The following is a 12701-nucleotide window of genomic DNA, read 5'->3' as shown; positions in this document are numbered from 1 at the left end:
ATTGAAAGTGCCAGGAGTGGTCAAAGATCTGTGGAGGCAGCTGCAAGCTCTAATGGAGCCGTTCATACAGACAGGCCAACATCTGGGGGAATCCTCTTAGAGGCTGCTGGGAATTTTCTTTGGCCAACTGAAATGACAGCTGATGCCCCAATGAGGGCACCTGAACCTGCCCCCACTCATTACGTTCAGGAGCCTTGAGAGGATACATGTGCCACAGGGAGAGCTCAGGCTCTCTCTTTCTCTTCTCCATCAGCTGTATTCACTAGGTCTCCACTCACTCTACTGGCAGTTGCCTCATGTTCATCCCCACATTGCCTTACAGAGATCCGGGTGTCTACTCAATTTAATTTATAAATCCAGGCCCACAGAGCTCCATGGGATGCCAAGGCTTGCAGAGACAGCACAGGACCAGTGACGAGTGGTGTTCCTCAGAGGTCAGTCTTGGGACTGGCGCTGCTTAACATCTTTGTCGGTGACTTGGACAGTGGGATTGAGTGCACCCTCAGCAAGTTTGCCAACGACACCAAGCTGTGGGGTGCAGTTGACACGCTGGTGGGAAGGGATGCCATCCAGAGGGACCTTGACAGGCTGGAGAGTTGGGCCCGTGTGAACCTCATGAAGTTCAACAAGGCCAAGTGCAAGGTCCTGCACATGGGTCGGGGCAATCCCAAGCAGAAATACAGGCTGTGCCGAGAATGGATTGAGAGCAGCCCTGAGGAGAAGGACTTGGGGGTGTTGGTTAATCAGAAACTCAACATGACCCAGCAATGTGCTCTCGCAGCCCAGAAAGCCAGCCGAATCCTGGGCTGCATCAAAAGAAGCATGACCAGCAGGGCGAGGGAGGTGATTCTGCCCCTCTACTCCACTCTCATGAGGCCCCGCCTCGAGTACTGCATTCTGGTCTGGGGTCCCCAATAGAAGAAGGACATGGACCTGTTGGAGTGAGTCCAGAGGAGGGCCATGAAGGTGATCAGAGGGCTGAAGCAGGTCTCCTATGAAGACAGGTAGAGAGAGGTTGTTCAGCCTGGAGAAGGGAAGGCTCTGCGGAGACTTCCCAGTACCTGGAGGGGGACTTTACATAAGGGTATGTAGTGCTAGGACAAGGGGTAATGGCTTTAAACTGAAAGAGGGTTGCTTTAGATTAGATACAAGGAAGAAATTCTTCTCTATGAGGGTGGTGAGGCACTGGAAGAGGCTGCCCAGGGAAGTTGTGGATGCCCCCTCCCTGGAAATGTTCAAGGCCAGCTTGGATGGGGCTTTGAGCAACCTGGTCTAGTGGAAGGTGTCCCTGCCCATGGCAAGGGGGTTGGAACCAGATGATCTTTAAGGTCCCTTCCAACCCAAACCATTCTGTGAATCTATCATGATTTTATGACCAATAGGAAAGCAATTCCCATTCAGGGTGGGTGTGTGACAGACACCCCAGATGGCATTGCAAGCAGTGTGATTTGGTGCCTGTGTGCCATTGACTGATGCCATCAGTCAGAGGCATCAGTCATCAGATGCCATCCGAGAGGCAAGGTCCCTTCTCTTCCCAAGAGCTGCAGGCATTGCCTGAACACAAAGCACATCACACTGGGGTCTTTACTCACACCCACGATGATACAGCCAAGGAACAGACGAACCATTTGCACCGTGTGCCTGGATACACCTTGTCTTCAAAGAAAGTATCCCCCAAGCTCAGCAATACGTCCTACTCAACTGAAACTGAAAAGGGCATGCAAGGGCACCAAGATGAGCTGTTTCTACTTCAGGAACAGAAGCTACAGAGGAATCAGAAATACTGTGGGACCACTGCTAAATGTAGTAAGAGTAGGTGTAGGTAGGCTGAGATACTCTAACACGCTTTGCCTCAGTTGCCACCAGCAAGATCTCCCAGGCCTTTCCGCTCTGAGGCAGAACTCTGGAGAAGAACCAGCAGTGGATGAGGACCAAGGCGGGGGTTACTTGAGCAAACTACACCCTTACCAGTCCATGGGACCAGAGGGGCTGCACTCAAGGGTGCTGAGAGAGTGTATTTCACCAGGAGGCACTGGTTCATTGTAATTCCAGTAAGAAAGGCACTCGGACGCTGTGAGGGATCTTGTAAAATGCTGCTCATTAGCACTAACCCTGTAAGGAGAGAATCATGCAGATCATCTCAGGTGCCTTTAGATGGTGGGAACCCCAAGTGGCATAGCACTGAACAGGCCTCTGACCCCCCCACAGCATGCCCTGCAGACCCACCCATAGAAGACAGTCTCCTGGTTTGGTCATTCAAGCTGCTCTTAAATTTTCTTACAAGAAAACAACTCTTTTCCTCATCTCTACAGTCAAAGAGAAAGGAAGTTCTCATGAGAACTCCTTGCTGCACTGTTAGGTACAGACAAGGCCACGCAGGAGGCGTAAGGGCTGGTACTGAGTGGGAGCTGCCTGCAGGCCCCTTGGGACAATGAGCTGCTGAGGTTGTCCTGTGGCCAAGGGATCTGTGCAGCACAGCACAGGCGTGAAGGCCAGGCTGTACGTGCAGTGCAGCCCAGCTGGCTGTACCGTGGTCTTCTGGTCAGGGTCACTGCTCAGGTTTCCCTGTGAGAAGTCTGCGCTCCACCCAGGTGCCACAGCTGAGCTGCTGTGTCCAAACCGTGCACAGCCAGGAGGAGGTGGATCAGAGGCAGGAGGAGCTGGAGCCCTGTGGCTTGTCACACAACTGTGATGGTTTGGGATGAAATGAGATGTGGTGGGACAGCTTGCTTGTGTGGGGTTCTGCAATGGAGGAAAACAGGCTCTGCTGGAGAGACTGGCAGAGAGGATGAGTCTCGGGGATGCTCCCTGTGTTGAGGGGATGCCCCCGTGTTCTCCTCCTGTGCAGGAGGACAGCCAGCAGTGGATGGGGATCGACTCAAGGGTTCCTTGAGTAAACTCAAGCACCGTTACAGAAATAGAGATGGGTCAGTTGACCAGGTCCCTGAACACAAGTATTGGTATGCCATGACCCCTGAGATTCCACTTTGTGGTCCAGAGGAATATGATGGCCCTTGAGAAGTCCTGGAATATCTCCTGACCCATGTGGTGGTTTAGACTGTGAGGGGAATCCAAACAACACCTCTGACTGGAGTAATTTCACCTTCGATGCTGACATACAGGGCAGATGGAGGGACTTCAGACCTTCCAGGCACTCTGTGGAAGGGTTAGGTCTTCAGATATCCAAAATGAAGATAACGGTGTTGTGTCAGTGTCCACCACAGAAAAATTTGCCTTGCTTTCTCCATTTCACCAGTTTGGGATCTGCCCCTTGACATTTTTTGGTAAAACAATGAACTCCTCACACACACACACACACTTGAAAGAAGGATGAAAGACAGACAGCAGAAATGAATTAAGGGCAACATTGTCTGACAGGTATTACCATGAAATGGTAAGAAAGTGTTAGCTATGAGAGAAAAAGCAGTGTTCTAAACACTTCATGCCAGAATCTACATACTCTTAAGTTAGAGCGACCTTGTGAATTCAGAATGAATGACAAAAATAAAATGAAAGGAATTAAATTTATCATCATGAAGAAGAAGAGGAAATTTTAGAACATGGTACTGTTACTGCTTTTAATGAAAACAGAAATAAGTCCGTAATGTGGCCTCTAAGCCCCCAGCCAGTCACTCACTCACTCTCGTCTCCTGAGGGATGGGGAGAGAATTGCAATGGCAAAGTGAGGAAGAACTCATGGGTCAAGATGAGGAGACTTGAACAGGTAAAGCAAAAGCTGTGCCCACAAGTAAAGCAAAATCAGGAATACATTCGCTCCTTCCCATCGTCAGGCAGGTGTTTAGTCACTTCCAGGAAAGCAGGGCTCCATCGTGAGTAACAATTACCTGGGAAGAGAAATGCCAAAACTCCAAACGTCTTCCTCCTTCTTCCCCCAGCTTTTATTGCTGAGCATGATGTCATATGGTGTGGGACATCCCTTTGGTGAGTTGGGGTCAGCTGTCCTGGCTGCGTCCCCTCCCAACTTCTAGCGAAAAACCCAGCCCACTCATTGGAAGGGCAGCGTGAGAAACAGCATGAAAAGGCCTTCCTGTTGTTTAAGCACTGTTCAGCAATAGCTAAAAGAGTTTTCATCAGAAATCTGAAACTTGGAGTCCTACGGGCTGCTATGAAGACAATGAACTCCACCCCAGCCAGCCAGGGCAGGCTGGCCTTTTTGGAAGGTGTGAGAATGAGAACAGTGAAGAATTTGAGAGGGGGAAAAAGGGAAGCAGTAAATTAAAGGTGAGGCCAGGGATGGCCTCGGGACTGTTTGGGGTGCCTGTGCTGCTGCCTTGTACCTGATGTGAATTATTTCCACAGTCAGAGGGAACCTGAGGGCTTTCCCTCATGTTGAGGACACGGAGCGGTGAGGAATGAGAGTGTCATTCAGGCTGGAAGGGACCTGGCTAGATAGCTGTAGAAAACATCCTCCTCAAAGCAGGATCACACCAGGTTACTCATGGGTTTATCCAGATGGGTCTGAGAAACTTCCAGGGATGGAAGCAGCGCACACGCTCTGGGAAACAGCTTCCCATGTCTGGCTGTCCTCACATTGAAAAACTTTCTCCCTATATTGAGCCTGACCCCCTCGTGTTCCAGCTCATTGCCTCCTGTGCTCCTGCCTTGCACCACAGCGTCTTCTTGGGAACCTCACCGTAGGCAATGCAAGTCTGCTCCATCCTCCCCACAAAGCCCTCCATTCTCCAGGGTGAACAAGCCCAGCTCCCTCAGCCTCTCCTAACAGGACAAGTGCTCCAACCTTGACCATCTCTGTGGCCATCCACTGAACTTTTGTGGCCCTCCAGCTCTCCAGTGTCCCTCTGGTATAGCAGGGAACTAAAACCTGGGCAAGTATTCTGGATGTGGTGTCACAAGTGCTGAGCAGAGGGAGAGATTCACTTGCCCTGGCTGTGCTCCTGCTCACACAGCGCCAGGCTGTTGTTGGCCATTTTGCTGATGGCTCATCTTTTGCCTAATGGAACCCAAAGACCAGCAGACCCATTCCTGTGGAGCTGCTACCTGCCTAGCCAGTCCCTGTCCTATGCCATTTCAGGGCCTACATCCACTTCAGGAGCAGGACTTTGGTGGAATCTTTACTGGATACCATGAGGTTTCTATGTCCTTTGGGATGGCAGCCGTGCCCTCCAGCCCTGCCCTGCTCTCCTCACTGGGATGTCTTCTACAAATGTTATCAAAAAGTACTCCCTCCTATCCTCCAGGTCACTCAAAAGATGTGAAACAGGGCAGGTTGCAAGCTAGACCCCTGCAGGACCCTACTACCTAGATGGCTCCAGGCAGAGCACCATGCATGTACCACACTCCTCCAAGCCCAACTGTTCTCCATCTGGTTTTTTACTCAACGACTTGTCCACCCATGCAGCCCATACTGTCCTAACTTGGACACCAGAAATTTCTGGAGGGATGATGCTGAAAGCCTTGATGACTTCCAGGTAAAAGACCATCTCTGCTCTCCCCGCATCCAGCAATCCTGTCCTTTCATCACAGAAAGCAAAGAGGATGGCCAGGAACAAGCTCCCCTGGGTAAATCCAGTCGCCTTCTCTTTCAGACACCCAGAAATGGGATCCGAGTGGACATGCTCTGGGGCACAGCCTTTCATTCCCCTACTCATCGTTTGGGCATTCTGGAAAGGTGTATGCATTGTGCAGGTGCTGCCAGTGACCAGGGAGTTCCTAGAGTCTCTGTGACCTATCAATGATGCTGGAGAGTGGCCTTGCTGTGCCATTGGCCTGCTCACTCAGCTGCCTGTGATGCTGCCCCTCCTGTCCCATAGACTGGTAAAAGATTGATTGTTCAAGGGACCCCTGACTTGATCCCCATCCACTGCTGCCTGGTCTCCTCCAGAGTTCTACCTCAAGGCACAAAGGCCTGGGAGACCTTGCTGGGGAAGACTGAGGCAAAGAGGACACAGAGATTCTCAGATCTCTCTACACCTGCTCTTATTAAATTCAGCACTGGCCGCACAGGATCTTTGTTTCTTCTTTAACTGTTCCTGAAGCAGTAAACACTCCTTATGATGCCCTTCAATTGCCTTTCAAGTTTAGACTGAGTTTTGATCTGGACCCTTGCTGAGCTTGGAGGATGCTGTCCTTGAAGACCAGCTGTCCTGAGCTCTGCCACCACACCTTGGCAGTTTATTCCATCAGTATCACAGCTCTGTCTCTGACATTAACGGCTCCCACTCATCCTGTCTGTGCCCCTGGCTGAGGGCACTGGCACACATTTGGGCTGAAGCAACACTACTGCGGAATCAGGCAAGCTCATATTTGCCATAAGGAACCCTGGTACCAAGTGTCCAAGACCTCGTGTGTGCAAAAGCAGAGATGTGGCATGGGCAAAAGAGAGCTGCGTGTCTTTCTAGCCCCAGGTCTAAGGACCCAGGATGAAATGCCTAAATTCACTCAACAGAACACATCCTCCCAGCTTGCAGAAGTTAGATCCTTCCCTGTCACCTTCCTGGGTGTCCTGTCTAAGGATGGGACAGAAAAAGTAATTCTCATGCCCAATTATTTTTCTAATAGGAATAATTACACTGCAGGGGAGAAGTTGAGGGAGGGAACATCAGTGATGCCTTCAGCCTGTTTCCCAGCAGGTTCCCCTGGAGCCCCAGGGACACCTGGAGGGAGCCCAGAGGGGCAGAGAAAGTGGTGCCTTGGGCTGGGCCTCTGCTGCTGAGCTGGGCTGGGCTCCTGGGATGGAGGGAGCTGCTGGCAAGTGGGCAGCGCTGCAGAGAGACAGCTCTGCCCAGGAGCAGCTCCTCTGCAAAGGGCAGCAGGGCTGAGGGCACTGCCTGCAGGCACTGAGGGGAGAGGAGTGAGGCAGAGAGAGGTTAAAGGCAGTCTGGGGTGGGAAGGCTTTGATCTGAGAGCTGACTGGAGGAGAAATCTTCACAGCCCTCTACACGGTAAGTCTCTTGCTGTAGGGCAATGTAGCTTTTGCTCATGGAGGAAAATCCAAAATGCAGCACGTCCCACAGCCTATGGGATCTTTCAGGAGGCTTCTCACGGTTTCTCTAGTGCAGAGGAGGAGGACATGCTCCAGAGCAGGGACTCCCTGCTGCACCATCAGAGGGACAGAGCATGATGGGTGCCTTCTGCCAGGGATGGCTGCAGGGTGTGAAGGTGGGTGTGCAGCCAGGGGTGCCCAGGGCTGTCCTTCCGAGCAGGGTCCCTGCACCCCAGGGGGCTGTGTGCTGGGGCAGGGACTCTGCCGCCTGCCAGGGTCAGCACTCAGCCTGCCTGGGGAGCTCCTCATGGTTCTGCAGGGAGAAGCTGTGGGTGGAAGGAGCAGCCCCCAGCAAGGCAGGGTCCTTTTGCTGTTGAGAGGGTGCTGCATGGGTCAGGGCTGAACCTCCTTTGCAGCCAGAGCTCCAGCAGAGCCGTGGTGCAGCTCTGCAGCCACGGGCCCAGTTCCCTCTGCAGAGCACAGGGGCTGAGAGCAGCTGCCCGGCAATGGTGGTGTCTGGGAGGTGGCGTGCACAGCTGGGGAAGGGGAACGCTGTCTGAGTGCCCCAATGCCTCTGCCCTGGCCTCTCTCAGCCACACCCTCACTGTGTTTTCCCTTGTTCCTCCACTGGTCTGTGTTATTGCTATTGTTATCTTGTTCTTGCTGCCAGGCTCTCTGGGGAGGTGGAGTTTCAGCTGCAGAGTCACACACTGATTTTGTGGGTTCTTTCATGCATTTGTGTCCATGGGAACAAGTGTCCCAGCTTTCATCTCACCTGTGGGTCTGTGGGCAATGCTGACAGGCCCTTCTGCGTTGTTTTCACCTGACAAAGTTGAACACCAGCACTGGTGCCTGCCCCTCCCCGCTTCTGCAGAGTAGCGCTGGCTTATCAAGAGCCCATGGGCAGAGGCTCTGCTCTTCATTGCACACTTGGATAGCACGAACCTGAGCTCCAGCCACAGAGCTGAAGGAAGCTCTCCTAGAAAAACAAATGGGTGTCTGTGTGTGCAGGGGCACGGTCTATTGGAAATGGCTTTGATTTTGCTCAGAGACATCTCCCTTAACTTGTCACTGTCTTTTTCTCCTATAACAGTGCCCCATGCCCAGAAGCAGCAGATGTCCAACAACAGCTCCATCACCCAGTTTCTCCTCCTGGCATTCACAGACACGAGGGAGCTGCAGCTCTTGCACTTCTGGCTCTTCCTGGGCATCTACCTGGCTGCCCTCCTGGGCAACAGCCTCATCATCACCACCGTAGCCTGCAACCACCACCTCCACACCCCCATGTACTTCTTCCTCCTCAACCTTTCTGTTCTTGACCTGGGCTCCATCTCCACCACTGTTCCCAAATCCATGGCCAATTCTCTCTGGGACACCAGGGACATCTCCTTCTTGGGTTGTGCTGCCCAGCTCTTTCTGTTTGTCTTTTTCATTTCAGCAGAGTACTGTCTTCTCACCATCATGGCCTACGACCGCTACGTGGCCATCTGCAAACCCCTGCACTACGGGACCCTCCTGGGCAGCAGAGCTTGTGTCCACATGGCAGCAGCTGCCTGGGGCAGTTGTTTCTTCTATGCTGCACTGCACACGGCCAATACATTTTCCCTCCCCCTCTGCCAAGGCAATGCTGTGGACCAGTTCTTCTGTGAAATCCCCCACATCCTCAAGCTCTCCTGCTCAGATGCCTACCTCAGGGAGGCTGGGCTTCTTGTGGTTAGTGTCGTTGTGGGCTTTGGGTGTTTTGTTTTCATTGTGCTGTTTTATGTGCAGATCTTCAGGGCCGTGCTGAGGATCCCCTCTGAGCAGGGACGCCACAAAGCCTTTTCCACGTGCCTCCCTCACCTGGCCGTGGTCTCCCTCTTTCTCAGTACTGTCATATTTACTTACCTGAAGCCCCCCTCCATCTCCTCTCCATCCCTAGATCTGGTGGTGGCAGTGTTGTACTCGGTGGTGCCTCCAGCAGTGAACCCCCTCATCTACAGCATGAGGAACCAGCAGCTCAAGGGTGCAGTGTGGAAACTGATAACCAGATGTGTTTCTGGAGCAATAAACTGCCCATTGTCTTCATAGCTGTTATAACGTAACTCACTGCAGGCACAGCCTGTCTTCTGTATTTTTTGTTATTGTTCTGGTAGTCCTGTGACCGCAGGCAGGGACAGGCAATGGGCACTTCTGTGACAGAGCTGGCCTCCAGAACAGCATTTCGAAAAAGAAAGGTGATGTCCTCAGGGCAGTGCATGGAGGCTTAGGTCTTCTTCCAAAGATTCTCTCAAGAACAAGCTCAAGACAGTGCCCTGGTGAGGCAAACACCAGTGAACAAGTGAAGTGTGTGAGTGTGCAGGGCTGGGGCACACAGCAGTGTCCCTCGCACAGCCAGGCCTCCAGGGACAGACTGGAAGGACCAGCAGAGCAGGGTCTGGTCTGTGCCCGTGTTTGCCTGACACCCTGGGCAAGGTGCCCCAGGGCAATGGCCACAGACCAGCCCCTTGCAACCACCATTCCCAGCACTGGCCTCTCACTCCAACTCAGGGAGGTTCTTTGTCCCTCCATGGAAGGACACCAAAGGAGTAGGTCAGACTTCCATGTTTGCATTGCACAGAGGAGACTGAAGCATGCACACCGTGTGTGTGTGGGGAGATGAACCTGAGGGAGCCCAAATGCCATCAGCTGTTCCTAGAGGTGCCGTGAAGGCCTGTGGGACAGACAGTGCCTCCAGGTCACTTCACTTGGAGAGTAACATCCCCTGGGAAAGCACCTGAATGCAGCACTGGGATGTGCTTCTGTGAACCGAGGTCCCTGTGTCCATTCCTCATGACGAGGGGCATCTCAGACAGGTGCAGAGCAGGGCGATACAGCGCAGGGCTGAGGTGTCTCCCAGCCCCTGGCAGTGGCAACAGGAGGCCAGAGAGCCATTATTCCTGCTGCAGTGCCCTGCCTCCGCACGTGCAAGGGAAGGACTCGTGCCTCTGAACACCCCTGTGTGTACGAGGAGTGCATGAGGCCAGCTCAGATATGGGCACCTCACAGGGCCCTGCCATTTCTGTGTGTGACTCCAGGAACAAACCCCACTGGCCCAGGGAGATTCATCTCCCCCGCCTCGGACAGGCTCATTGCAAATGCTCCTGTCTGGTCTCGTTACCCTTTCTGGATTGTGCCCTCAAAGGTGCCAGAGCCATCAGAGAGGTTCTGGGGTCCTTGGAATAGGCAGACAACATCACCTCAGTCCCTGGGAATGGGATGGGCCAAATACTGCTGCAGCCATTTCCAGGTACTTGAAGGACAAGAAAGGCATTGGCGAACCTGTGTGGGTAGGGGAAAGAAGGGGATGTTTTGATCCTGGACCTTAGCAAGGGTTTTGACATGGTTTCCCATAGTCTCTTTATAGCCAGATTGGTGATATCTGGATTGAAGAAGTGGGTGATGTAGTGGGTAGGAAGGTGGCTGGTGGATCCAGCCCAAATGTCAGCAGTGGTAGAGTCCTGCTGGTGGCCACTTCCCAGTGGCATCCCTCAGTGCAAGCACTGGGGCCAACACTGTTGACTGTCTCCGTTAACTGCCTGGATAATGTGCCGGAGTGCCTTTTCATCTCCTTTGTGGATGATGCCAAACTGGGCAGACCCGTTCCACAACCTCATCTGGTTCACCCTGCCTTGAGCAGGATAGCTGGACAAGGTGATGTTCAGGGGTCTCTTCCAAGCTGAGTTATTCCAGGATTCAATGACTCTTTTCCTTGGAGGGCTTTTTGAAGACAGAAGAGACAGAGGAAGAAGGAGAAACAGAGAGGCAAAAGTAGAGGCATAAAATGGACCGATATAAATACAGCAGTTCCTCTGAAGAACGTTTCTCCACTGAAACTGTTGGTAGGAACTCTATTAGATAAACATGACGAAACAAGCTTAGTTTTACCTGCTCACGTACATATATATCTGCTGCGGAAGGCTGATGGCTGGATACGGTATCATGTGGTCAAATGTGTCTCGGGAACTCATAATCCATTAGGAAGCCAATGGCTGTGAAGGGGGCTGTGAGGTCACTTCTGCCTCTGGAGGTGAGAGGCCAACCGCAGGAATGTGTCTGGGAAAGGCACTGTGAGGTCACTTCTTCCTGAAACAGCCGATAGGTCAGCCCTTGACTCATGGCTGGGATATGTGATTCTAAACTCACCTCTGCCGGTGTCTCTGACAGGCCAGCAGAAGGCACCTGGTTGGCACATTGGCTGGGAGACCCCCTCTGCCGAAGGACCTAGGCTCAGTGCAGGAAGGGGGCTTGTATTTTGGCTGTCCTGTCTCTTCTGCCTGAGTACAGGATGGGACAGCAGCAGGCACACAGCTCTGTCTTGTCTATCCGAGAAGCAGAAAGGCTTGCAGCCTCACAAGGGGTGAGGTTACTTCTGTCTGTTCAGGTGAAGGGCTGCAAGAAGGCTGGTGGGTTTGGATGCCTGTTTAGAAGGGTGGTTTCCCAGATGCTGGAACTTTCCTTGGATGTAGGGAAGAGCAGGAGAGAGAAACAGTTACACACAGTACAGCTTGGATGGTGGGGACTGGACATGAAGAGGAAGAAATGTCACTCCGAGGGTAGTGTTGTGGTACATGAAGTCCTCCAGAAGGAGTATGAGGTCAGTCCATCTCCTTGTGTTTCAAGGAACAGAGTGTGAAGGGTGGACAGCCGTCGGTGAATGTACGGAAACAGCAGGGTGAGAGCAGGGTGAGGAAGTGAGATGGGTGTCCTTTACCTCCACTCCAGCATTCTCCAATAGATATTGCTGCAGGGTGTCTCCTCAGGAGGTCTCGACTGGTAGGAGAAGCTGTCCCTTGAGCTCTGACAACCTCCCACCTCACCTCCCCAACCCCACCATTTCTCTCCTTGCCCACCTGGGACCTTTCCTTACAGCAGACTTCTCCACTGATCTCTGCAGCTGGATGGTACAGCTCCTTTGCACCATCTCCCCCCTGCTCTCCTTAGAGACCTGGCTGCACACAGGCACAGAAGGGTTTTTCCTATTTGCAAGCAAAGGAAATGTCAAGCATGGTCAAGTTCCATAAAGAAAACTGACTCTGCAAGCATCTGCTAAGTCCAAGCTGCCTCTAATGAGGTTGTCTTTCTACAGGGGATAATCTTAGGAGAACTATTTCAGGTAGGTAGATCCAAAGAAGAGAGATATAAACATAATTAAAGAGTTGGCTAAGGAGACAATTAGACTGCTGAAAGAGAGAAAACTTTTAAGTCCCTGATGTCAAAGCAGCAACTGGATGGGTGAGAGGAATCTGAATGAACCAAGAGTAAGGGGAGGAAAAAACTGAAGGATAAGGGAAAGGGCCTTTGTCTAGGCAGTGTGCCTGTGAAAAGATGATGTTAGAAACGGTTCTTCTATCAAGAGAGGTGAAAACATATGAAAGATAAAAATTAAATTAATAAAAATAATATTAATTTATTTTAATAAATTAAATTTAATTTTAACTTCAATTAAATACACTATATAACAGGTAGAATAGTGGTAATGAAGTGACACTGGAAGATTGATATTTCATTGGAATAGCCCTTTTGAAAGGTCACAGGATTGGTAGAGGTCTCTTGGGAGTGAGGACAAGCCAATGTTGCAGCCATCGTTGAAAGAGGCCAAAAGTGCAGCCCCAGGAACGCCAGGCTGTACAAGCTCACTTGGGGGAGGAGTGAGCCTTCCCATGAGTGCTCTTGGGGGACATTGCTGGGCACCTCAAAGAGCAGAAGGTGTCCAAAT

At 52.0% G+C, this 12701-nt stretch overlaps 1 protein-coding gene across 1 annotated transcript; it reads left to right on the top strand.

Moving 5' to 3' along the window:
• Nucleotides 1-8080: 8080 nt before the first annotated feature.
• On the top strand, nt 8081-9034 carry LOC309603758 (olfactory receptor 14C36-like; the record flags this gene model as incomplete). The annotated part of the gene is made up of 1 exon (XM_082338673.1): nt 8081-9034. The coding sequence occupies one exon, from the start codon at nt 8081-8083 to the stop codon at nt 9032-9034; it is 954 nt and encodes a 317-aa protein (XP_082194799.1).
• Nucleotides 9035-12701: the final 3667 nt, after the last annotated feature.

The sequence above is a fragment of the Platalea leucorodia genome, assembly GCF_965183815.1.
Source record: "Platalea leucorodia genome assembly, contig: HAP1_HAP1_SCAFFOLD_193, whole genome shotgun sequence".
NCBI lineage: Eukaryota > Metazoa > Chordata > Aves > Pelecaniformes > Threskiornithidae > Platalea > Platalea leucorodia.
This window is presented reverse-complemented; position numbering and strand designations above follow the sequence as displayed.